General features: G+C 47.1%; 1 protein-coding gene and 2 non-coding genes across 7 annotated transcripts in view; all 3 read right to left on the bottom strand.

Moving 5' to 3' along the window:
* Positions 1 to 16,997: 16,997 nt before the first annotated feature.
* On the bottom strand, positions 16,998 to 17,100 carry LOC112615603. Its single transcript, XR_003117418.1, has one exon. It is a non-coding gene; the product is annotated as a U6 spliceosomal RNA (small nuclear RNA).
* A 1,657-nt stretch (positions 17,101 to 18,757) lies between these two features.
* On the bottom strand, positions 18,758 to 18,819 carry LOC112615748. The gene has a single exon (XR_003117458.1). It is a non-coding gene; the product is annotated as a U7 small nuclear RNA (small nuclear RNA).
* A 2,901-nt stretch (positions 18,820 to 21,720) lies between these two features.
* PTAFR (platelet activating factor receptor) overlaps positions 21,721 to 27,060 on the bottom strand; it is a 64,397-nt gene continuing 59,057 nt past the window's right edge. For all 5 annotated transcript variants that reach the window (XM_025377974.1, XM_025377975.1, XM_025377977.1 and 2 more), the window contains one exon: positions 21,721 to 25,502. In XM_025377974.1, coding sequence (XP_025233759.1) covers positions 24,436 to 25,464 — 1,029 coding nt within the window. In that variant the 5' untranslated portion in view covers positions 25,465 to 25,502 and the 3' untranslated portion in view covers positions 21,721 to 24,435. The remainder of the gene's footprint in view (positions 25,503 to 27,060) is intronic.

The raw sequence follows: 27,060 nt of genomic DNA on the forward strand, positions 1-27,060 counted from the left end.
TCACAAGTGTTTCGAGCGTTTACTTTGTAGCAGGTTCTATGTTATACACTCAACACAATCTCATTTAATCCTCAAAACAATTCTAGGAGGTATATGCTATTTTACTCCTTGTATTCTGAATGGGGAAACTGGGACTACAGGAAATAAAGTAATTTCCCATGGCTCAACAGCTGTAGGGCAAGGGAGGGTTTAAATCATTGAGGAACAATGAAGATACAGCATTCTTCTTCCTTCTACAGTAGTGTATGGAGAAGGGGCATGGACAGCCACTTCTCAAGCCTCTACAATGCGCTAGGTACTGTAGATTGGTTGTCTCATTAAAGCCTCCCATCTTCAAGATAGGGGATCAATAGACTCTTTGACAAGTGTGGAAACTGATACTAAGAGAGGGGAAGTGGTCAACTCAAAGTCAGACAACAAGTGATCACTGTCCCAGAATCCCAGCCCAGCATGTCTGATTCTAGATTCCATGTTCCTTCCCCAGGCTATCTCTTTAAGAAATACTCAAAATATAGTAACTGAAGTCAATTCAGGCATGGAGAATGTTGGGCTGGTGGAGACGGAGAGGATGTTTGACCGCTGAGCCTAGAGGACACTGACCTAGCTCCAGAGGCACTTTCTGGGAAATCAGACAGCCCTAGGTTTAGGATCCAAGGAGGAGTGGGAACTTGGTATAGGCTTAGCAGGTCTTTAACTGAGGCAGCTAAGAGGCAGGTAATATACAAAGTCTGAGGCTATGTTCTCCAGTCACAGCTGGAGAACTAAATAGGAAAACTGTGGCAGAATCGCAGTCTAGGACCATAGCAGCGTGGGAGAAGAAGATGGCAGCATTGTGATTTGTGGGTTGCCAGTAGTACCCTCCAATACTCCATGGCCTTTTCCTTTTTTTTTTTTTTTTTAATGTAAGTTTAAGTTCTGGAGTACATGCGCAGGATGTGCAGGTTTGTTACACAGGTAAACGTGTGCCATGGTGGTTTGCTGCATAGATCAAGCCATCACCTAGGTATGAAGCACCCCATCCATTAGCTATTCTTCCTGGTACTCTCCCTCCCCACTCCATGGCCTTTTCTGTGTCCACAACTGCTTTCCCCACAGGAGAAAAGGGGCAAGGTCACAGACCATGACAATATCTGGTCCCTTTCTGGGGATCACTCCCCTCTCCACCAGACCAGAAGCAAATGGATACAGGAGGCAAAACTGGTCCTGGGGCCGGGCGCGGTGGCCCCCACCTGTAATCCCAGCACTTTGGGAGGCCAAGGTGGGCAGATCACGAGGTCAGGAGTTCAAGACCAGCCTGACCAACATGGTGAAACCCCGTGTCTACTAAAAATACAAAAAAAATTAGCTGGGTGTGGTGGCGGGCGCCTGTAATCCCAGCTACTCGGGAGGCTGAGGCAGGAGAATCGCTTGAACCTGGAAGGCGAAGGTTGCAGTGAGCTGAGATCGCACCACTGCACTTCAACCTGGGCAACAGAGTGAAACTCCATCTCAAAAAAAAAAATGGTCCTAGAATCTCCCACCCCACCTAACCACACCCCACACCCTTGCTAGGCTTGGTCCAGGATATAAACTGGGTGGGCTGACAAGAGAGACTGCGAAGGAAGGGGCCGGAAAGGCTGAGGAAGCAGGCCCAGGGGAAGAAAACTCCTCATCACGGACTTGTTCTCTGCCCTGGGATGTTAGCACATGAAACAAGAGGCTCCATCCACATCCCCAAGACTCTTGCCCTCTGTTCCCTTAAGCCCATAACATACCTTTCCTTCCTTCCTGTGTAGATCACAAGGGGACCAGGGAAGGGATTGCACAGCAGGGTATAAATGAGGAAAACTGGGCTCAGGCTTCTGTTCCACCCACAAGGGCCACTATGCCCTAAGTCATGTTCCCAGCAACGAGAAAACCTAGAGTGCATCCGGGGGTGAAATATTCCCGGGGAAAGGCACTCAAGATGGATGATTGACTCTCCTGAGTGCAGAATGAGGTGTCAAGGTGCGTGTTTCTAAGAACCTTGTCGGCCGGGCGCGGTGGCTCAAGCCTGTAATCCCAGCACTTTGGGAGGCTGAGGCGGGTGGATCACGAGGTCAGGAGATCGAGACCATCCTGGCTAACATGGTGAAACCCCGTCTCTACTAAAAATACAAAAAACTAGCCGGGCGAGGTGGCGGGCGCCTGTAGTCCCAGCTACTCGGAGGCTGAGGCGGGAGAATGGCAAGAACCCGGGAGGTGGAGCTTGCAGTGAGCCGAGATCGCGCCACCGCACTCCAGCCTGGGCGACACAGCGAGACTCCGTCTCAAAAAAAAAAAAAAAAAAAAAAAGAACCTTGTCAAATAGATCAGACTCACCTTGGAAAGATGGTGCCTCCACCCCAGAGGCACCATCTCCCACACTCAGCCCCAGCCCCAGCTCAGCCAAGGTGGGTGAAGATGACCAGATTCTGGGGAACAGAGGGCAAGAAAGAATGGGAAGCATGAAAACACCCAATACTGGCTGGGCGTATTGGCTCACACCTGTAATCCCAGAACTTTGGGAGGCCAAGGGGGCAGATCACCTGAGGTCAGGAGTTCGAGACCAGCCTGGTCAACAAGGTGAAACCCCATCTCTACTAAAAATACAAAAATTAGCCAGGCGTAGGTAGCAGATGCCTGTAATCCCAGCTACTTGGGAGGCTGAGGCAGGAGAATCACTTGAACCCAGGAGGCTGAGGTTGCAGTGAGCCAAGACTGAGCCACTGCACTCCAGCCTGGGCAAGAAGAGTGAAACTCCATTTTAAAAAAAGGAAAGAAAATGCCCAGTGCCTACAGTGGTGTCAAGAGCTGTACTCATCTCAAGTAACCCTCCGTGCCCCTCTAAGAACTTAGATTCTTCACTTTCACCATTTCACAGGTGAAGAAAGGTGAGTTCAGATTTTTTGAATTGGAATAAACAATTCTGTAAAGTGAGTTGTTTCCAAAACATGGGGGGAAAGGGGTGTTAATTTTTAAAATCAGAGAATGTGGCCTGGAATCCAGGGACATATATAATAATAACAGATAATGTGGCTGGGCTCCGTGGCTCATGCCCGTAATCCCAGCACTTTGGGAGGCCAAGGCAGGCGGATCATTTGAGGTCAGGAGTTCAAGACCAGCCTGGCCAACATGGTGAAGCCCCGTCTCTACTAAAAATACAAAAATTAGCCAGGCATGGTGGCGCATGCCTGTAATCCCAGCTACTCGGGAGACTGAGGCAGGAGAATTGCTTGAACCCGAGAGGCAGAGGTTGCAGTGAGCCAAGATCACACCACTGTACTCCAGCCTAGGTGACAGAGCCAGACTCCATCTCACAAAAAAACAAAAAAAGATAATGTTTACTTAGTACTCACTGTGCGTCAGGTATTATTCTATGCCTTTTACTTAATCCTTAGGGCAACCCCATGCAGTAGATGATAATGTCACTCCCATTTTACAGATGAGAACCAGGTCACAGAGAAAGTTCAATGACTCACCCAAGGTCACACAGCTACTAAGTGACAAGGCCAGAATCTGAACCAAGGTAATCTGGAGCCAGAGACTGTGCCTGTAACCATTTCACCAGTGGCTACCTAGCTACATGTCTAGCTGTCTGGGCTTAAGGAATAACCTGGAATGGGGGTTTTATCCTTCTCTCTTGCTGCATATCAGCACTCTGTGGCAGCAAATGGTCATAGGTAGCTCCTGAGTTCCTATCTCCTCTATTTAAGACTGAACCTGGAATTCCAAATTCCCAGGAAAGGAACTCTGATGGGCCAATGCGAGTTAGATCCATACCCCTAATCCAATCAGTCAGGCAGGGTTGAGGGAGACAGATTCACGTGGTTATAGAAGCCCCATTGTATCAACCATGTGACGATGGCAGGGACGATTACTAGAAAGATGGGAAGGGTGCACTGAAAATTCACCGCAAGAGGTTTCCACTATGGGAAACTGAGGCTCAGGGAGGTTGAACAATTTGCTCAAGATCACCCAGAGTAAATGAAGCCCAGATTCTAACTCATTTTGTTTTTTTCCTCCAAATCTAGGTCCTTTCCTCCATACCACACAGCCTCCCCACAAAAAGGGAGCTACCTTGCTTAGATGCCTAAGGTAAGTTCACAAGTTAATTTTCATTTAACCAGTGTTCATTAAGTACCTGTTATGTATCAGGCACTGTTCTAGGCACTGAGGTTACATAATGAACAAAACAGAAAAAATCTTGTCTGAAATAAAGGCAAGGTAAAAAAAAAAAAAAAAAAATTGCCAACAGAGAATGAAGGCCCCAGCTCTCATGGAGCTGACATTCTGCTGAATCCCTGGAGTGAGGACAGAGGCCTGTCCTCAAGAACTGCTCCTTCAGCTGGGTCCCAGGTGGTGTGAAACATGGAAAGACCTTGGGTTTTGATGTCTGTTGTAGACACTGGCTCCTTTTATTGGCACGAACTATTCCCTTGTAGATTGCACAAGTGGCACCGATTCTTCACCTTTCTCTATAGCTACACCCTTTGTCACAAAACTTCACCGTGCTCCATCACTGTGATCCTGGGCTTAGTCATGTGACTTGCAGAGGCTCATGCCTGTAATCCCAACACTTTAGAAGGCTGAGGTGGGAGAATCTTTTCAGCCCAGGAGTTCAAGATCAACCTGAGCAACAAAGTGAGACCCAGTCTCTACATATAATAAAGTTAAAAAAACAATTAGCTGAGCATGGTGGTGTATGCCTGTAATCCTAGGTACTTGGGAGGCTTAGCCTGGGGTGATAGCAGTGGGCTAAGGGAGGTCCCCAAATGTCAGTGGGACCTCAACCCCGGCCAGTGTCCAGGTTCTTGACCCCATCACAAGAAAGAATTCAAAGATGAGTCAAAAAACAGTGAAAGTAGGCCGGGCGTGGTGGCTCACTCCTGTAATCCCAGCACTTTGGGAGGCTGAGGTGGGCGGATCACTTGAGGCCAGGAGTTCAAGACCAGCCTGGTCCAGATGGCAAAACCCTGTCTCTACTAAAAATACAAAAATTAACTGGGTGTGGTGGTGCACGCCTGTGGTCCCAGCTCCTCAGGAGGCTGAGGTGGGAGAATTGCTTGAACCCAGAAGGTGGAAATTGCAGTGAGCCAAGATAGCCCCACTGCCCTCCAGCCTGGGCAACAGAGGGAGACCTTATGTTTAAAAAAAAAAACAACAGTGAAAGTAGGGTGATTTATTGTAAAGCGAAAAGTACACACTCAAGAGAGGGGAGTATGGGTGGACTCAAGAGAAAGTGTCACACAGTGGAGTTTGAGGTTTCTACTTTTATGGGTTTCTTAACCAAAAGGTTGAATATTCATTAAGATTCCTGGAAAAAGGTGAAGACTTCTTGGAACTGTGGTGCCGCTCATTTTTACACCAAATGTGGGTGTTCTCAGAACTGTCGCAGCGCTGGTGGGTGTGTAATTTGTATGTTAATAAGCGTATAACGAGGTCCTGGGAGAAACCTAGGTCAAATCCAGTTTCACATTGGGTCCAGTTGGTCTCAGCCAGCTTGGCCCACACCCTGGTTTTTCAGGGTCTTATCCCTTAGCTTCTGCAGCTATTTCAACGGTTTCTTTTTGCTAGTCATGTGAAACTACTGCCTGGAATTTTATATTCTCCTGCGACCACCTTGTATTATTTGTGTCTCAGAAGGATTGCTTGAGCCTGGAAGGTCAAGGCTGCAGTGAACTGTAATCACACCACTGCACTCCTGTCTGGGCTACAGAGTAAGCAAGATCCTGTCTCAAAAAGAAAAAGAAGGCATGCAGTTCATATAGCATTTTTACTTAGCAGCCTCCACCTAGTGAAACCATCTTTGCAAAAATTATAACAGTGAAAGCGATCTGATCTAACCAACCCCCACATCTTGCCTTTAACCTCCAAACTGCCCTTGGTCATTCCTGGACTTGGGCCAAGCTAACTTGGGGAGAAATGTAGTTTATAGCTTAAATGATAATAGCCCTTCTCCCAAATAAAATCACCTTGGTAAAATGAATGAAAGACCACCAGATTAGGAGGATGAGAGAAGCCTGAATTCTGCTAAGAAGCAGGCATAAATGATTTACCAGCTATAACTCCAGAGGTCACAAGATTTGCAACTTCCTCAATTACTCCTGCAGATAACATCATTATTGTGGAACCTAAGATTGACCTTTTGAGTTGTCTTTTCAGGCCTTTGCATTTCTTTTCTCTTCTTCTTTTTTTTTTTTTTTTTTTTTTGTTGTTGTTGTTGAAACAGGGTCTTTTTCTGTTGTCCAGGCTGGAGTGGGGTGGCACGATCATGGTTCACAACAGCCTCAACCTCCTGGGCTCAAAGGATCCTCCTGCCTTAGCCTCCCCAGCTGGGACTATAGGCATGCACCACCACACTCCACTAATTTTTTTTTATTTTTAGTAGAGATAAGGTCTCACTATGTTGCCCAGGTATGTCTTGAAGTTCTGAGCCCAAGCGATCCTCCCACCTTGGCCTCCCAAAGTGCTGGGATTCCAGGCATGAGCCGCTGCACCCAGCCGGCTTTCGCATTCCTGATGACCCAATGGCCCCGCTGGACCCACCAACTGGACTTTGGCCCCCACCCAGAAGCCGACTCAGCACGCTAGGACCATTTCCCACACCTCTGCCAAAGGTTATCTTTGAAAAACTTTAGCCTCCAAATTTTCAAGGATACTGCTTTGAGTAATGATAAAACTCTGGTGTCCTGTTTAGCCAGTTCTACATGTGTAAAACTCATCCTCTATTGCAGTTCCCCTATCTTGATAAATCAGCTCTATCTGGGCAGTGGGCAAGAAGAAACCACTGGGCAGTTAAACTAGCTACCTCCATTTAACCCAAAACAAAGGGCCTCCATCCCCCGTACCGTCTGTGTTCTAAGGGATGGGCCGGGGGTTTAGATGCCCTTGACAGATAATGAGTCAATCTCTGGGTTGGCCACTCTCAGATTCCTCTTGGATCATAGGGTAATTCTCAGGATATGCTTACGTTATGACTGTCAGGTGCGTCTGCCATACCACCCTGCTCATGCCTCTGCCATCACCCATGACAAAATGCCAGACTCTCCTACTGAAGGAACAGATCCAGATGCCCTAGTCTTCCCAGCCAAGGTCAGACTAAATCAACAGCCAGCCAACCTCCAGATATGTAGCATGTCCAAAACAGATCAGCAGAGCTGCCTAGCTGATCACCAGATGTATGAGTGATGAACGTTTAAATGCTTATTGTTGCATGCTTCCAAAGTATGTGATTATTTTCTATTTACCCCTGTTGTGGAAATATATAACTGAAATAATCTCCTCTATCGCAACAATGTATTAATTTCCTTTGTGGCCTTGATTGAAAAGTAACCCTAGATGACCCATTTCATTAAAGAATCCATGGAGGACAGGGCCAGAGTTGATTCCATCAGACGCCCTCTCCTGAGAATTTGAATTTTGAAACAGTGGGGGCAGGATAGGAGATCTTGTTGGAAGTCATTCATCATGGTGGCAGTGGCAGTACTCAGGTGAAAATGTGCCTGCAACCTGATCCTAGGCCTTCCAACTCTCCTTTGGTTCCTGTGTGTCCCCAAGCTTGCTTCTCCAGCTACCTACGACTTATTTGAGCCCCACCAACATCCTTCCAATAAATTCTATTTTGCTAAAAATAGGCAGAGGCAATGTCTGTTGCTTGCAACCAAGTATCCTAACTGCTACTCCACCATATAGACCATATAGACCCTAATTCAAGTCCCAGGCCTGCTATTACACTTAGCAACTGATCATTGTCCAGGAATTGTACCCCACCATCATCATGGGCCCAGATTCCTTGTATCACTTGTTCTACCATTGTGGTCCATAGCTTTCACCCTCAAAGTCACTTCAAGGCATAAGATGGCTGCAGGAACACCAAATTCCAGGCAAGGAAAAAAAAAAGGAGGGAAGAACAGAAGGGGATTATAGCTGAGTAAGCTTCTTTGAAGCACTATTTCCAAATGAACTATCAACTCTTTCACTTTTAGGAGACCAGAATATTCTACCTCCCCACCTCCAAATATGCCTCTTTTGCATAAGGACTATTTTGAGCTGAAGGCAATTGAGAAGAAACAGATACAACAAAAGGTCTCTACCCTCTCCCATTAGCCTAAAAGCAGGACATAAGTTTAAAAAGGCAAAGGTGTCCTTCCTCCCCTCGCAAACACGAGAAACAGAGGTTGATCTCTGAAGACAACTTTAGACCCTCATTTGCCGGAAGAAGACACCAAAGGAATCTATGTGACAAACTTTACTAACTAGCCTTTACCTACTATTTATTTGCCTTCCCCAAATTTGCTGCCCCAGGAGACTCAAAAGTCCTTTTCTGGCCAGGCACGGTGGCTCATACCTGTAATCCCAGTACTTTGGGAGGCCAAGGTAGGTGGATCACCTGAGGTCAAGAGTTCCAGAGCAGCCTGGCCAACATGGCAAAACCTCGTCTCTACTAAAAATACAAAAAATTAGCCAGGCTTGGTGGCGGGTGCCTGTAATCCCAGCTACTCAGGAAGCTGAGGCAGGAGAATCACTTGAACTCGGGAGGCATAGGTTGCAGTGAACCAAGATCGCGCCACTGCACTCCAGCCTGGGCAACAAGAGCGAAACTCCGTCTCAAAAAAAAAAGTCCTTTTCCTTTGCCTTGTCACTTTTCCACAACTTTACTGTTCTTTGTTGAAAATTCTCCATAAGCCTGAATTCAAAGCCACCTCTTTGAGACTTACTCAACCCCTGGGTATCTCTCTTGTAAACATGAGGTATACATGTTAATAGATTTCTGTTTGTTTTTCTTGTCTTCTGTTACCAGGATGTGTCCTAGCTAAGAACTATGAAGGGTAAAGAGGAAGTTCTTTTTTCTCCCCTACAATTTACATCTCATTGACCATAACTTAGTCACAGGGCTACACCTAGCTATAAGGAATGTAATCTTTTGGCTAGGTGCATTGCTAGCACCTAGATTAAAAACAGGGATTCTTCTACTTAGGAAGAGAGAGACAATAGATATTAGGCAACACGCATTCTTGCTGCAGTTAATTGCTCATGTTCAATGGTATGTATAATAATCCTTGACAGATTATAAAATGATTTCCTCTCCATTACCTTCCCAAGCTGGGCGGTGGCTTGTCCCTGTAAATCCCAGCTACCCAGGAGGCTGAGGCAGGAGGATCACTTGAGGCCAGGAGTTTGAGTCCATTACCTCCCCAGAGCCTCCTAACATATCCGTGCAGTAGTTGCCATTATCTTCATTTTTACAACTGGGGAAACTGAGGTTCGGAGATAGACAATCAGTTACCTAAGGCCAAACAACTAGTGACGTCAGAACTAGGAGACAAATCCAGCTCTAACTCCAAGGTCCATGGTCTTCCCCGTTGCCCCTCTTGCCCTCCTGAACTTATTTTGGCTGCTGCTGGAGTTAAAGGTCATTTGTTGTGAAACATCCCTAATGTTAGGAGCCATTAACAGGCCACACATAAGACCAAGTGTGAACAAATGGACTACGGAGAGCTGCCGTCTTCTCTTTCCTTTCTAGTCCTCCTCTCTCTCCCCAGTGCCCACAGAATACACGACTGTATGTGAAGTTACTTCTGGATTGCTGCCCTCTCCGGCCAACCCGTAGCCTGGGGCAACATTTGTGCCAACTGGGCCAATAGGAGAGTGGCATCAGCAGTTACCTAAGGAGAGGCAGGCTCTCTGTGATTCAAGAACAGTGACCCATCCCAAGTGTTAAATTTTCCACATCTTAGAAGAGTGAAGAGAAGGGAATTGACATTTATTATACCCATTGTACATATAAAGAAACTGAGGCAAATGCCCAGGATCACATAGCCAGCAAGTGTCAGGCCTGAGATTCAAACTATTATAGCCCTGATTTGTAGTTTTTGCTAATTCCTATGGTGTAAATACTACCACCATGGCTGATTTCAGGTTACCAGCATGACATCTCTGAACACAGAGTTGGGAAGAGTTGCTCACGATGGACTCTCACAAGCCCGGTGAGCATGAAACAGCAAATACAACACTCTTGCATATTTAACACATCTGCTACTTGCTAGAGTGTGAGTGCAGGGACCTTGTCTTTTTTTGACTTGTCCCCACAGCATATGGTGGATCTTTTGTGGAATGAAAGGATATCACATATATAGAATTGTATTGACTAAGCTCTTTCACACTTAGTAATTCAAGCAGAGTTTGATGCCTCAATGGCAGGAAACATCACCTTGAACATGAGAACCCACTGTGAGAAAGGTTCCTTTGGGAGCCTGAATCTCCCCCAGCTCAACCTGCTTCTTCTCATCCTCTAACAGCCCAGTGGGTTCACCTTGCCCGCTGCCTACACAGATCCTATTTCTCAAGACAGGGGAATTCCAATGGAGAAAGAATAATTCACGCAGAGCCGGGCGTGCAGGAGACCAGAGTTTTATTATTACTCATATCAGTCTCCCTGATCATTTGGGGACGAGAGTTTTTAAGGATAATTTAGTCAGTTGGGGAAGGTCAGTTTACTGAGAGTGCTGATTGGTGAGGTCAGAGATGAAATCACGGGAAGGTGAAGCTGTCCTCTTGCTCTGAGTCAGTTCCTGGGTGGGGGCCACAGATCAGATGAGCCAGTTTACAGATGTGGGTGGTGCCAGCTGATCCATCGAGCGCAGGGTCTGCAAAATATCTTAAGCACTGATCTCAGGAACAGTTTAGGGAAGGTCAGAATCTTGTAGCCTACAGTCGCATGACTCCTAAACCCTCATTTCTAATCTTGTGGCTAATTTGTTAGTCCTACAAAGGCAGTCTAGTCTCCAGGCAAGAAGGAGGTTTGTTTTGGGAAAGGGCTGGTATTGTCTTTGTTTTAAACTATAAACTAAGTTCCTCCCCAAGTTAGTTCAGCCTATGCCCAGGAAGGAACAAGGACAGTTTAAAGATTAGAAGCAAGATGGAGTCGCTGAGGTTAGATCTCTCTCACTGTCTCAGTCATAATTTTGCACAGGCAGTTTCAATCCCCTCTTCTCTTTTTGTAAGTTTTTTTTTTTTAATTGAGGTAACATATAATGTACCATTTTAACCATTAAGTATATAGCTCAGCACATTAAGAAATATTCATATTGTTATGCAACCATCACCGCCATACATTTCCAGAACTTTGACCTTTCCTAATTTAAACTCTGGACCCATTAAACACTAACTCTGCATTTCCCCCTTCTCTCCATGGCAATCACCGTTCTACTTTTTGTCTCTACAAATTTGATTACTCTGGGTACTGTATATAAGTGGAATCATACAATATTTGTCCTTCTGTATCTGGCTTATATTATTTAACAAAATGTCTTCAAAGTTCTTCCATCTTTGTAGCATATGTCAGAATTTCTTTCCTTTTTAAAACGAATTAATTTTTGTTGTTGTTGTTGTTTTGTTTTTTTGTTTGTGAGAGTCGTGCTCTGTAGCCCAGGCTGAAATGCAGTGGCGTGATCTTGGCTCATTGCAACCTCTGCCTCCTGGATTCAAACGATTCTCCTGCCTCAGCCTCCTGAGTAGCTGAGATTACAGTCACACGTCAGCATGCCCAGCTAATTTTTTTGTATTTTTAGTAGAGATGGGGTATCTCCATGTTGGCCAGGCTGGTCTCAAACTCCTGACCTCAACTGATCCACCTACCTTGGCCTTCCAAAATGCTGGAATTACAGGCATGAGCCACAGCTCCCTGCCAATTATTTTTTTTTGACACAGGGTCTTGCTCTGTCACCCAGGCTGGAGTGCAGTGGCACAATCACAGCTCACTGCTGCCTGGATCTCCTGAGCTCAAGTGATCCTCCTGCCTCAGCCTCCTTGAGTAACTGGGACTACAGGTGCATGCCACTGTACCCAGCTAATTTTTTTTTAAGTAGAGATGAGGTCTTGCTATTTTGCCCAGGCTGATCTCAGACTCCTAGTCTCAAATGATCCTCCTGCCTTGGCCTCCCAAAGTGCTGGGATTACAGTCATGAGCCACCACTCATGGCCTGAATAATGTTTAATTGCATGTCAATGTCATATTTTGTTTATCCATTCATTCCTCAGTGGACATTTGCGTCACTCCCACCTTTTGGGTATTGTGAATAATGTTACTACGAATATCTGCTTGAGTTCCTGTTTTCAATACTTTGGGGTTTGTACTCAGAAGTGAATCACTAGATCAAATTAACTGGGTGTGGCAGTACACACTGTAATCCCAGCTACTGGGGAGGCTGAGGTGGGAGGATCCCCTGAGCCCAGAACTTTGAGGCTGCAGTGAACCGTGATGGTGCCTCTGTACTCCAGCTTGGGTGACAGAGTGAGACTCTTGTCAAAAAAAAAAAAAGGAATTACTAGATTAAATGATGATTTTTTTTTTTTTTTTTTTTTTTTGAGATAGGGTCTCACTCTGTTGCTCAGGCTGAAGTGCAGTGGTGTAATCATGGCTCACTGCAGCCTAGATCTCCCGGGCTCCAGCAGTGCATCTGCCTTGGCCTCCTGAGTAACTGGGACTACAGATGTGCACCACAACACCCAGCTTTTTTTCTTTAAATAGAGATAGGGTCTCCTTATGTTGCCCAAGCTGGTTTCGAAGTCCTGGGCTCAAGTAATACTCCTGCTTCAGCCTCCCAAAGTGTTAGGATTACAGGCATAAGCCACTGCACCCAGCCCATATAATGATTCTAGGTTTAATTTTTTGAGGAACTGACATTATTTTCTACAGCAGTTAACCATTTTACATTCTCACTAGCAAAGTGAGGATGCACAGTTTCCAATTTTTTGTTTTGTTTTGTTTTTTGTTTTTTAAGAAAGAGTCTCACTATGCTGCCCAGGCTGAAGTGCAGTGGTGTGATCTCGGCTCACGGCAGCCTCCATCTCCTGGATTCAAGCAATTCTCCTGCCTCAGCCTCCTGAGTAGCTGGGACTACAGGCACCTGCCACCACACCCAGCTAATTTTTTGCATTTTTAGTAGAGACGGGGTTTTCACCGTGTTAGCCAGGACGATCTCGATCTCCTGACCTCGTAATCTGCCCGCCTCAGCCTCCCAAAGTGCTGGGATTACAAGCATGAGCCACTGTGCCCGGCCCACAGTTTCCAATTTTTAAACATCATTGCCAACACTTGTTTTGGGTTTTTATCTCATAGTGATTTTGATTTGCTTTTCTCTACAGATTAGTCGTATTGAGCATCTTTTCAAGTGTTCACTGGTCATTTGTAGGTCTTCTTTGGAGAAATGTATATTCAATTACTTGGCCCATTTTTACATTAAGTTGTTTGGTTTTCGTTGTGGAGTTATATATTCTAGGTGTCAATCTTGTATTAGATATATGATTTGCAAACATTTTCTTTCACTCCGTGGGTTGCATTTTCACTCTGTTGATGGTGTCCTTTGATGCCCCATCCTCCTTTTTGGGGAACTAACTCATCCTTTTCATTCCAGAGGCCAAAATTCCCTGACTCATGCATGTGGCAATTCTGGCTTCTTTAAAAACTCTCAGTGTGTTTTAGAATGGTCTGGGAAGTCAAATACAAGGAAAGCCTGATTAGTCCCACTGTGTTCCTCTCTGCTATGGTTTCAGGTTTCTAAGGAAAATACAGAGTTACACAACATGAACTTAGTGAAAAGGGGCAGGGGAATGGAATTATGGGCTGGAGTGAAAAGGGAGGTTATGGGCCAGGCACAGTGGCTCACACCTGTAATCCCAGCACTTTGGGAGGCCGAGGCAGGCAGATCATGAGGTCAAGAGATCAAGACCATCCTGGTCAACATGGTGAAGTTCCGTCTCTACTAAAAATACAAAAATTGCTGGGTGTGGTGGCATGTGTCTGTAGTCCCAGCTACTCAGGAGGCTGAAGCAGGAGAATCGTTTGAACCCGGGAGGCAGAAGTTGCAGTGAGCCGAGATCACACCACTACACTCCAGCCTGGCGACAGAGTGAGACTCTGTCAAAAAAAAAAAAAAGAAGAAGAAGAAAGGGAGGGAGGGAAGAAGGAAGGCAGGAAGGCAGGAAGGCAGGAAGGCAGGAGAGAGAGAGAGAGAGAGAGAGAGAGAGAGAGAAAGAAAGAAAGAAAGAAAGAAAGAAAGAAAGAAAGAAAGGAAGGAAGGAAGGAAGGAAGGAAGGAAGGAAGGAAGGAAGGAAGGAAGGAAGGAAGGAAAGAAAGAAAGAGAAGGAAGGAAGGAAGGAAGGAAGGAAAGAGAGAGAAAGAAAGAAAGAAAAGGGAGGTTATGTGGAGAAAGACACACTCTGTCAGGACAGGACATAACACTTTTTTTTTGAGACAGAGTCTTACTCTGTTGCCCAAGCTGGAATGCAGTGGTGTGATCACAGCTCACTGCAGCCTCCACCTCCTAGGCTCAAGCAATTCTCTCACCTCAGCCTCCCGAGTAGCTGGGACTACAGGTGTGTGCCATCATGCCCAGCTAGTTTTGGTACTTTTTTGTAGAGACAGAGTCTCCCTGTGTTGCCCAGGCTGGTCTCAAACTCCTGGGCTTAAGCGATCCTCCCACCTTGGCTTCCCAATGTGCTGGGATTACATGCATGAGCCACCGTGCCCAGCCAGGACATAATATTTACTAAGTTCATTTCATGGAAAGCACTGTTCTAACCACCAATTCTAAATCCTCAAAACCATCCTATTATGTCGTCAGTATTATTATTCCCATTTTACAGATGAAGAAAATGGCCCAGAGAGGTTAAGTCTGCCTAAAAATCACAGACTAGGAAGTGGCAGAGGCAGAAATTAAACCCTGGCAATGTGACCCCAGAGATCACTTTACTGATCATTCTGTGACACTGTATGGACTTTGGAGTCAGAATTGTCTGAATTTAAACTCAAATGTCTAATGAGTACATGACTACAAACCCATTAGTAATGTGAGATTGCTGGACTCAGTGACTTACCCCTGTAATGCCATCAATTTGGAAGGCCATGGATGGAGGATTGCTTAAGCTCAGGAGTTCGAGATCAGCCTGGCAAACAAAGAAAGAATTGGCCAAGCACGGTGGCTCACATCTATAATCCCAGCACTTTGGGAGGCTGAGGCGGGCAGATTACTTGAGGTCAGGAGTTCGAGACCAGCCGGACAACATGCTGAAATCCCTGTCTCTACTAAAAATACAAAAATTAACTGGGTATGATGGCATGTGCCTGTAATCCCAGCTACTGGGGAGGCTGAGGCAGGAGAATTGCTTGAATCCAAGAGACAGAGGTTGTGGTAAACCAAGATTGCACCACTGCACTCCAGCCTTGGCAACAGAGCGAAACTCCTTCAAAATAAATAAATAATTTAAAGTTAGCCAGGTGTGGTGGCTTGCCTGCAGTCCCAGCTACTGGGGTAGCTGGGGCAGGAGGATCACTTGAGCCCCAGAGTTCAAGGCTGCAGTAAGTCATGTTCATGCCACTGCACTTCGGCCTGGGTGACAGAGTAAGAACCTGCCTTAAAAAAAAAAAAAAAAGTAATGTTAGAGAAATCCAAACCAAAAACAAGATTTTTATTTTACACCTACCTGCAACTTTAAAGTTGGACAGTGCCAAGTGTGGGTAGGAATGCACAGAAATAGACACAATTTGTGTAACTAGGGGTGGGAGTGTAGACTGGTACAGTCATTCCAGAAGCAATTTGGCAATTCTTTGCCAAATTAAATAAGTGTAGCCTATGACCTGGGAATGTCACTCCCAGGTATACATTCTAGAGAAATTCTTATATTGGTCCATAGGGAACACCTGGAAGAATCTCACAGCATTGGTTATAAAAAGGGAATGGGGCTGGGTAAGGTGGCTCACACCTGTAATCCCAGCACTTTGGGAGGCTGAGGCGGGCAGATCACTTGAGGTCAGGAGTTCAAGACCAGCCTGACCAACACGGTGAAACCCTGTCTCTTCTTTTTTTTTTTTTTTTTTTTTTTTTTGAGACGGAGTCTCACTCTGTGGCCCAGGCTGGAGTGTAGTGGTGTGATCTTGGCTCACTGCAACTTCTGCCTCCCGGGTTCAAACGATTCTCCTGCTTCAGCCTCCTGAGTAGCTGGGACTACAGGCATATGCCACCACGCCCAGCAAATTTTTGTATTTTTAGTAGAGACGGAACTTCACCATGTTGACCAGGATGGTCTCGATCTGAGGCACTCAGGGTGCCTTCTGTTCCGTTTACTTTTCTTTCTTTTTCTGGGTGGGGCATGGTGGGGGATAGAGTCTCACTCTGGCCCCAAGCCTGGAGTGCAGTGATGCGATCATGGCTCACTGCAACCTCTGCCTCCCAGATTCAAGCTATTCTCCTGTCTCAGGCTCCTGAGCAGCTGAGATTACAGATGCCCGCCATTGCACTGGGCTAATTTATGGATTTTTAAAAAGAGACAGCGTTTCGGCTGGGCGTGGTGGCTCAAGCCTGTAATCCCAGCACTTTGGGAGGCCGAGACGGGCAGATCACCTGAGGTCGGGGGTTTGAGACCAGCCTGACCAACATGGAGAAATCCCATCTCTACTAAAAATACAAAATTAGCTGGGCGTGGTGGTACATGCTTGTAATCCCAGTTACTCGGGAGGCTGAGGCAGGAAAATCACTTGAACCTGAGTGGTGGAGGTTGCAGTGAGCCGAGGTTGCTCCATTGTACTCCAGCCTGGGCAATAAGAGCGAAAATCCATCTCAAAAAAAAAAAGAAAGAAAAGAAAAAAAAAAAGAAGGAAAATAACATGCATTCAGACAAAAATGTATGAGAAGCATCTTGCACAGTAGAGGTAAAATAAGGATCTCTGCATCCTGATTATTGCTGTGTGACCTTGGATGTAAGTCATTTCACCTGCTTGATGCTCATCTTTCTTGTCCGGAAGATGGAAGATAGGGACCTTCACATTCTGTATCATGAAAGATGTCCGCAGGGGAAGGCAGTGTGGCAGAATGAGCTTTGGAGCTGGACGCACCCAGCTAGGCCAGCCATTCATTGTGTGACCTTGGGAATCACTTTACTCTCTAAGCCTCTGTATTTTGGGGGTGGGGATTTGGTTTTCATGTTTTAAAATTTATTTTAATTATATGGAATGCTTCTTGAATTTCTGTGTCATCCTTGTTCAGGGGCCATACCTGTATCTCTGTATTGTTCCAGTTTTAGTTATGAGCTGATGAAGCAAGCGCTGTTGTTATATTTTTAATTTTTTTTTCAGGAGGATACTGAGTCTAATGAAGCTACAGGGCCGTGAAACCCTGCACACTTGCTACCCAAGCCTCCTTTTTTTTTTTTTTTTTTTTTGAGACACAGTCTTGCTCTGTTGCCCAAGCCGGAGTGCAGTGGCACGATCTCAGCTCACTACAATCTCCGCCTCCCAGGTTCAAGTGATTCTCCTTCCTCAGCCTCCTCAGCTTCCTGAGTAGATGGGATTACAGGTGCCTGACACCACCCCTGGCTAATTTTTTTATTTTTAGTAAAGACAGGGTTTTGTCATGTTGGCCAGGCTGGCCTCGAACTCCCGACTTCAGGTGATCCACCCACCTCTGCCACCCAAAGTGCTGGGATTAAAAGCGTCAGCCACTGCGCCAGGCCCCAAGCCTCCATTTTTAAGTGAGGTAGTCAAGCAGGCCTCACCAAGAAAGGGACGTTTGAGCAAAGCCTTGAAGGAAGCAAGGGAGTGAGCCGTGTGGCTGTATCAAGGATGCTGTAGGTATACTCCCATTAAGACCCATCTCAGGCAGAGGGAAGAGGCAGTTCTACCCATAGGTATTTGGGAGGAGTAAATGATGTAAAGTTCCCCTTGTGGCCGGGCGCGGTGGCTCACGCCTGTAATCCCAGCACTTTGGGAGGCCGAGGCGGGCGGATCACAAGGTCAGGAGATCGAGACCACGGTGAAACCCCGTCTCTACTAAAAATACAAAAAATTAGCCGGGCGCGGTAGTGGGCGCCTGTAGTCCCAGCTACTTGGGAGGCTGAGGCAGGAGAATGGCGGGAACCCGGGAGGCGGAGCTTGCAGTGAGCTGAGATCCGGCCACTGCACTCCAGCCTGGGCGACAGAGCGAGACTCCGTCTCAAAAAAATAAAAAAAATAAAGTTCCCCTTGTAGTAAGTGGTCAGCAAATGTTGAGTGGCCACCTCTGTCCCTCCCCTTACAGAGCTGTCAGGATCCAGGTGACATCTAAGAGCACCTTCTAGCTCCAGTGACAATGACCACTCTGGCTTCCGAGGGTCTCTGGAACACTGTGTTCCTGGATGCCATCCATCCTCAGGAGTACCCTCCCTAGCTGAGCACAGCGGCCTGAGCCCAGGGAAGAGTTATTGTTGCTGGGGCTTCAACATGCATGGAGAGCACAGAGGCCTCAAAGAGGAAGCCAGAAACAGCAAGGCGGAGGCCCTCACGTTCCACTGGAGGCCTCTTGGCTCATTCCCCTATGACAGTCCTTAGGAGACTGTCCAGCGCTTAGGAGACTGTGCCTAGAGAGAGGGGCTTGGGCGAGGGTAAGCCACATGGTGGAGAGGGAGGAGAGAAGGAAAGGGACCCGTGCTTACTAAGGCAGATCCGGCTTTGAATATTATTATGCCACTTAGTAGCTCTTTTACCTTTATAAATCTCTGAACCCTTCTGAGTCTCGATTTCCCTATCTGTAAAATGGGCATTAAATGTTCTATTCTGTGGGGTGGTTGTGAGGACTCAATGACATAAGATAGGTGAAAGTGGCAAGCTAATAGCTGGGTCCCTCTTCCTTCTGTACCAAGGACCTGAGAGGCAGCCCCTACATCTTATTCAGTCAGCTTGGGTCCTTATTTACTTTATTCATTTCTTTTTTTTCCTTCTTTTGTAATGGGCTTTCTGGCAAAAACTGAAAAGCCTGCTAGACAAATTCTAAAAGAGCTGTAACACTTGTTTTATTCATTTCTGTGGGGATAAAACCACCCATGTTTCAGGGAGAGTATGAGGTTTTAGTGAGATAACAGATCAAAATTGTGCTTAGCATAGTTACTGGACCAAAATAGGCACTCCCATAGGTGTTTGCTGGGTACCTAAAGGGATGGAGGGAGGGAGGGATGGAGGGAGGGATGGAGGGAGGGAGGGATGGATGGATGGATGGATAGATCGATCGATAGAAGGATGGTGGGATGGAGGGATGGATAGGTGGATAGACGGATGGGTATGTGGGAGGATGGCTTGCTGGCAGGATATCAAAGGGAACAGGATTTTTTATACAGAAATACCAAGTCTACACAAAAACCAGGTGCTTTACAAGAAGGTCTTATTATATCTCTTTGTGGCCTTAGGTCTTGAGCACAGATATAACACAGATGAGTAAAAACAGGATAAACATATCCAGGTCTAGTCAACTGTGACCTCCACTTACCACTCTTGGGTCTATGACTCATCTCAATGAGGCCAGATCTTACATAAGCCAGCATTCTCCAGCTGAGATCACTGGTGGTTCCCTGAGGCAAAAGCTGAGATCAGGGCAAATGCAAGGTGAGGCTTTCCTGATACACAGGATGCCTTGGAAATTCTAATGGGTGATGTTTCATCAAAAGAGTTACAACTCAACTTTTCCCATAATCCCTGTCACCGTTGCAAGAGCGGAGAGATGCAGGTGAACAGCCAGCCCTGCATCCGCCGCAGCTCCACCCGTGTAACTTCGGCAATCAGTTAGCCCCTCTGAGCCCCATGATGTCCTTAGTAAGACGAAGGGGTTGAACCCTCCCAGCTCCAAAATGTACTGATTCTCTGAAAACTCCCTACATCTTCCTTTAGAATATGGACCTAGAACTTTGGAAGAACATGTATTACATTTCTTTTCCATCTGTCTCTATAGGGTCTCCTCAAAACCTTTCAAAATATTTGCATGTATATGTCAACATGTCTGTTTATGCTAAACCCTGGGGAAGCTGTACAATTTGGAGACAGACAGATCTCAATTCCAGGCTATATGTGAGAAACTGGAGACAGATTATTAAGATCCGGTTCCTGCCCCCCAGAATAGGAAAGACAGGCATCGAAATGACTTAACGTCACAGTAATGACTTAATGGTCACAGTAACGCTGCCTGGATTCAGAAGGCTACCTATTGGAGTATTCTGGGATATGTCAAAAAGAAGAGGGGAGCTGCAATGGCTCAGGCCAGTTGTCCTGACCCTTGGGGAGGCAAGGCTACACGTTTGAGGCCAACCTGGTCAACGCTGACCAAAAAAAAAAAAAAAAATTTGGCCAGGCAGTGAAACCCTGTCTCTACTAAAAATACAAAAAAATTAGCCAGGCGTGGTGGCAGGCGCCTGTAAGCCCAGCTACTCAGGAGGCTGAGGCAGAAGAATGGCGTGAACTCAGGAGGCAGAGCTTGCAGTGAGCTGAGATCCTGCCACTGCACTCCAGCCTGGGCAACAGAGCGAGACTCCATCTCAAAAAAAAAAATAAGACAAAACAAAATTAAAAAAAAGAGAAGGGCTGGATACAGTGACCCACTCCTGTAGTCCCAGCTCCTGTGGAGGCTCATGTAAGAGGATCCCTTAAAGCCAGAAGTTTGACCCTGTAGTGTGCAATAGGCGTGCCAGTAAATAGCCATTGCATGCCAGCCTGGGCAATACAGCAAGACCCCACCTCCAGAAAAAAAAGTTTAGAAAACAAGAGAAGAGATAGAGGATACAGGAGGAGTAATGCTGGCTGTATTCGGGTGGTGAGGAGATCAACAAGGCTGGAGCATGTGCTACAACCTAATATACTCCTCCCACCCCCCTGATCCCCATGAGAGCATGGTCTATGTGTTGGGGCGACATCCTGGAAGAAGTAAGGAGGTAATCACAAGTCACTGTCTCAGAACTGTCAGTTACTCTTGTTTTTTTTCCAATTAGAGACAGAGTCTCGCTACGTTGCCCAGGCTGGTCTCAAACTCCTGAGCTTAAGTGATCCTCCTGCCTCGGCCTCTCAAAATGCTAGGATTACAGGCATGGCCCAGAGTTATTCTTTATTGAGACCCTGTGCACTTTATACCCATCACAGTAGAGTTTCCTGAAGTGTGCTACACAAGTCACTGAGACATGTCAAGTGACTTTAGATAGAACACAGAAAAACTTTTTTTTTTTTTTGAGACCGGGTCTTGTTCTATCACCCAGGTCAGTGTGGCATGATGATCACAACTCACGGCAACCTCAACCTCCTGGCTCAAGCAATCCTCGCACTTCAGCCTCCCAAGTAGCTGGAACTACAGACACACACCACCATGCCTGGCTAATTTTTAAAAATTTTTTTTTTTTTTTTAAGGCAGAGTCTCGCTTTGTCACCCAGGCTGGAGTGCAGTGGTGCAATCTCGGCTCACTGCAACCTCCGACTCCCAGGTTCATGCAATTCTCCTGCCTCAGCCTCCCAAGTAGCTGGGATTACAGGCACCCACCATCACGACCAGCTAATTTTGTATTTTTAGTAGAGACAGGATTTCGCTATGTTGACCAGACTGGTCTTGAACGCATGACCTCAGGTAATCTGCCCTCCTTGGCCTCCCAAAGTGCTGGGATTACAGGTGGGAGCCACCACAACCACAAATTTTTTGTAGAGGCATTTTGCCATGTTTCTCAGGCTGGTCTCGAACTCCTGGGCTCAAGCAATCCACCCTCCTCAGCCTCCCAAAATGTTGGGATTACGGGTGTGAGTCACCGCACCCGGGTGAGAAACATTTTTATAGTTACGGTTTTATGTTTATGTCTACCTTCTATTTGTGGCAGGTAGTGTTGGTTTTCATTTACAATTATGTTATAATGTTTTCTTTCAAATAAATGTAAGTTTTTAAAAGTGACTTAATTTAAAGAAAAAGTATTTATTAAGTAAACAGACAGTTGGTACATGGATATTGCAAAAATTTCAAGGCGGGTACACGAATGACTGAAATTCAGGAGACACGGGGAGTTAACACAGAAGCACTTCCCTCATTCAGAGCTCTTTTGACTATGAGAAATAGACACCCAATCAAATCAGCTTCGGCAAAATGAGAGAATGTATCCTGACAAGGGACGCTCACAGGGCCCACAGGAAAGAGTGCTGGGCCCCTGGAGGACTGAGGGAAGCCAGCAGGTCCCTGGAGGCGGTGCCTGGCTGCTCTCCGGGCGCCTGTGATTCCTCTGGTCCCTGCCTTGCTATGCGTATCTTCTCTCTGAGCAGAGCCATTTTCTCTACCACATTCATGCAGGTGCCCATCCCCCCGATACACACAGACAAACACACACACACACACACGGACACAGTCACAGCTCCAGGGTTTATATGTGTTCAGGGAAGGGACCTGCAAAGCCTGAACAGCCTCCCTGAATCTAGATGCCCACCTCTCATCCTTTCAGCTCCCATTAGAGGATCAAGGGGCCCAAATTTGCAGAAAAGGGGAGGGTCTAAGATGAGCAGTCACCCTGACCAAGAGGGGTCTGCCCCAACATTAGCCGCGTACAACAATCCCATGAGGTAGCTTTAACCTCATAGGTAACGACCCTAAGAGGTAGGAAATTCAGTGCCTAGTCCCTCAGCAGGAAATGACACAGCCAAGACTTGACCCAGGCCTGTGTGATGCTGCACTAGTCGCCCGGTCATACCACCAGCCAAGTCTAGCCCACAGCTACCATCCCAGACTCCAGCAAGTTCCTGGTCCATCGGGAGGCATTTCTCAAAATCAGCAATCTGATGATTGCCCGGTACACAGGAAATGAGTGTCCCAGCTCCACAGGGACACTGACTGTAAGGAAGGAAGACTTCTCTACAGGAGCACAGAGCTCTAGAAACCAGAGAAGTTTCCTCTGAGCCCCTTGGGTCTGAGGCTGCCAGGTTCACACTGTGGATACTTGTCTCAGGGCAGGAGAGGAGGCTCATTTGCATAAACTTGCCAAAAATTACAAGCAGACATCTAGAGATCCTCAAGAGAAGCTGACACCTGGCTGACACCTGCTGACAGTAACTGCTCCTCCCACCTCCTGGAAGCTATGTTAGGAGGAGCCTCCCAGAGGGCAAGGGAGGGGAGAACTGACAGACCCTTCTACCCAGGGGCCTCATGCACTTCCCAGCCCATGTGCCTGTTCATATGGAAGCCCCTGGACATCGAGGTGTCCTGGCCTGCACAGCTCCAATTTTGACTTTTTTTTTTTTTTTTTTTTTTGAGACAGAGTCTCACTCTGTCACTCAGGCTGGAGAGCGGTGGCACAATCTCGGCTCACTGCAACCTCTGCCTCCTCCTAGTAGCTACAGGCTATGGGACTACAGGCATGCACCACCACGCCGGGCTAATATTTTTGTATTCTTAGTGGAGATGGGGTTTCACCATGTTGGCCAGGCTGGTCTTGAACTCCGGACCTCAGGTGATCTGCTTGCCTTGGCGTCCCAAAGTGCTGGGATTACCAGCATGAGCCACTGCGCCCAGCCCCAATTTTGCTTTCAAGGGGCCTTTGCCCATCCTCAGTGGGTGGCTGCCCCACAGAAGGTACTTAATTAGAGACTGCTGTTGAGACAGAAAGATGGAGGAGGTGGGCATCTCTCTCCCGCTCCCCCAGAGCTGACCAGGCTAGAGGCAAGGCCTTTGCAGACAGACGCATCTGTCTTGGGAAGCAAGCTCTTGTCCTAGCTTTTGGTCTGTTCATGTTTTATCTTCTTTAGTCACCATTAGGGACAGGTTGCCGGAGGAGTCAGAGAAGGTTCCATCAAGCCACTTCCCCTGAGAAAGGTCACAAAGACCTTTTGCCTGAGGGTGGAGAGAGGATGGCACCGTCCTAGCTCAAAAGTCTGCCCCAAGGTAGTGCCACTCTGTGAGGGCAGTGTCCCTTTCCCAACCCTTTCTGCCTGTATCACTTGAGAGTATTTGTCCAAAGCTTGTATTCATTTATTTATTTATTTATTTAATTTTATTTTTTTGAGACGGAATCTCGCTCTGTTGCCAGGCTAGAGTGCAATGGTGAAATCTAGGCTCACTGCAACCTCTGCCTCCCAGGTTCAAGCGATTCTCCTGCCTCAGCCTCCTGAGCCACCAAGCCCAGCTAATTTTTGTATTTTTTAGTAGAGACGGGGTTTTACAATGCTGGCCAGGATGGTCTCGATCTCTCGACCTCATGATCTGCCCACCTCGGCCTCCCAAAGTGCTGGGATTATAGGTGTGAGCCACTGCACCTGGCCCCCCAAAGCTTTAGACCGACACCCCATCGGGGAGAACTAGGTGGTTTAAAGTCTTCCCCCAAGGTCTGCACCTGGCCCTGACATTCCTTCCAGCCCTATAAGATTAAGGGACTCAGGATGAGGTCATCAGTCACAGTTACTGTAGCATGCACCCAAAGGCAGATGAAGGGACTCATTTGAGTTCTGGATTTTCCAACAGCCTGGCTCTGCCATCATCCCTGCCCAGGTGAGGTAGCCTCCAAATCTAATGGCCCACCAGTGCCCACGGAGGTGGTGCCCAGACCACAGCAGATATCCCTTCTTCCCCCAGCTCAGTCCATGATGTCCATGGAGGAGAAGACTTCAGGCCTGGCACCAACAAGCAGGGACTAATTTTTGAGGGAATTGACAGGGATCTGGTTGAAAGGCACAACCACTTCAGTGACTGTATCCGTGGTGGCCCGGGAGCATTTCCGGCTACTGCGCATGCTGTAGAACTTTTCGGTGAGGTGCTTGCGGAACTTCTTGGTGAGGAAACAGTAGATAACAGGGTCTAAGACACAGTTGGTGCTAAGGAGGCAGAGGGTGACCTGATGTGCATCGTTAATAGCCTGGTGGAATTTGCTGTTCTGGAAGCCCAGCTCAGCAAGGGTCCAGGGCAGCTGCACCATGTGGTGTGGCACGAAGCAGATGATGAACACCGCCAAGACCGTGCACACCATCCACAGCGCCCGGCGCTTGACTTCAGCGTTGCGCTGCTGCTGCACTGGCTGCATGAGCAAGGTACGGATGATGACCAGGTTGCAGAAGAGGATGATGAGGAAGACCAGGAAGAAGCTGAACACAATGAAGATGTGGATGATGAGGACTGGCACGCTGCCCTTCTCGTAATGCTCAAAGCAGCGGGTGATGTTTCCTGAGCCAGCACTGTTGGGCACTGTGTTGGTGGAGTCCAGGATGAGGAAGTAGGATGCAGCGCCCACAATGGCCACCCAGATGACCAGAGACAAAGAGATGCCACGCTTGCGGGTGTTGGCTTGAGCAGTCTTGATGGGGCGAGTTACTGCCTGGAAGCGGTTATAAGTGATGACGCCCAGGAAGGCCACAGAGCAGTAGGTGTTGATGAAGAAGAGGCAGCCAGCCAGGTTGCACAGGAATTTGGGGAGTATCCAGTTGCCCCTGTTTTGGTAGTACACAATCCACAGTGGCAGGGTGATCAAGAAGAGCATGTCCGCCATGGTAAGGTTCACCATGAAGATCTTTATCTCATTGAATTTCTTGGAAGGGTACAGGCGGGCAAAGACCCACAGCACGTAGCCATTAGCAATGACCCCAAGCACAAAGATGATGCTGTAAACGATCGGGAAGAGGGTGTATCGGAACTCAGAGTCCACGTGGGAGGAGTCATGTGCCTCCATTGCTGTGGGCTAGAATGATCAGCTGGTCCTGGTGGTTCCTGGAGGATCACACAAAAATTCTGGTTAATAAAGGGACAAGAAGGGACTGTTCTATTTCATCAATTCCAAGACTCCTTGCCATGGTTAGAGTGATGATGTTCCCTCTGAAGTTCATGTTGAATCTTTTTTTTTTTTTAGATGGAGTTTCGCTTTTGTTGCCCAGGCTGGAGTGCAGTGGCGTGATCTCGGTTCACTGCAACCTCTGACTCCCAGGGTCAAGCGATCCTCCTGCCTCAGCCTCCCGAGTAGCTGGGATTACAGGTATGCACCACCATGCCCAGCTAGTTTTGCATTTTTAGTAGAGATGGGGTTTCTCCATGTTGGTCAGGCTGGTCTTGAACTCCTAACCTCAGGTGATCCGCCCGCCTCGGCCTCCCAAAGTGCTGAGATTACAGGGGTGAGCCACCGTGCCCGGCCTCATGTTGAATCTTAATCCCCAGTGCAGAGGTGTGGCCTATGGAAGGTGATTAACTCAGGGTGGAATGGGATTAGCACGTTTAGAAAGGGGCTCCAGGTTGCCCAGGGAGGTCAAGGTTGAAGTAAGCCAGTGATTGTGCCACTGCACTCCTGCCTGGGTGACAAAGTGAGACCTTGTCTCACACACACAAAAATAATAATTCTGTAAAAAGGGGATCAAGTTTGAAGAAAGCGCTTAATCTTGCCCTTTTTGTCTTTCCATCCCTTTTGCCATGTGAGATAACAGCTTTCAAGGTGCCATCTTGGAAGCAGATAACCAGGCATCAGACACTAAACCTGCTGGTGCCTTGATCGTGAACATCCTCTAGAACTGTGAGAAATACACTTATTTTCCTTTTTTCTCCTCTTTTCTTTGTTTTTTGCTTTTTATAGACAAGGTCTTGCTCTGTCACTTAGGCTAGAGTGCAGTGGTGCAATCACAGCTCACTGCAGCCTCAACCTCCTGGGCTCAAGCAATCTTCCCACCTCAGCCTCCTGAGTAGCTGGGACTACAGGTATGTGTGTGACACCACACCTAGCTAATTTTTGTATTTTTTGTAGGGAAGGGGTTTTGCTATGTTGCCCATGCTGGTCTGGAACTCCTGGCCTCAAACACTTCTCCCGCCTCAGCCTCCCAAGGGGCTGGGATTACAGGTGTGAGCCACCACGCCTGCCCAGAGATAAATTTCTTGTGCTTTATAAATTAGTGTCAACACTAATGGACTGAGACACTCCTATTTTACACATTTTTAAAATTCTAAAATTGATGGCATCTTTCAATTAATTGACAGTGTTTTTTATTTTTGTTTTTGTTTTTCTTTCTTTCTTTCTTTTTTTGGAGACAGAGTTTCACTTTGTCACTCAGGCTGGAGGACAGTAGCATGATCTTGGCTCACTACCACCTCCGCCTCCCAAGTTTAAGCAATTCTCTTGCCTCAGCCTCCTGAGTAGCTGGGACAACAGGCATACAACACCACACCCAGCTGATTTTTGTGTTTTAGTACAGACAGGGGTTTCACCATGTTGGTCAGGCTGGTCTCAAACTCCTGACCTCAGGCGATCTGCCCACCTCGGCCTCCCGAAGTACTTGGATTATAGGCG

Source organism: Theropithecus gelada, chromosome 1, assembly GCF_003255815.1.
Source record: "Theropithecus gelada isolate Dixy chromosome 1, Tgel_1.0, whole genome shotgun sequence".
NCBI lineage: Eukaryota > Metazoa > Chordata > Mammalia > Primates > Cercopithecidae > Theropithecus > Theropithecus gelada.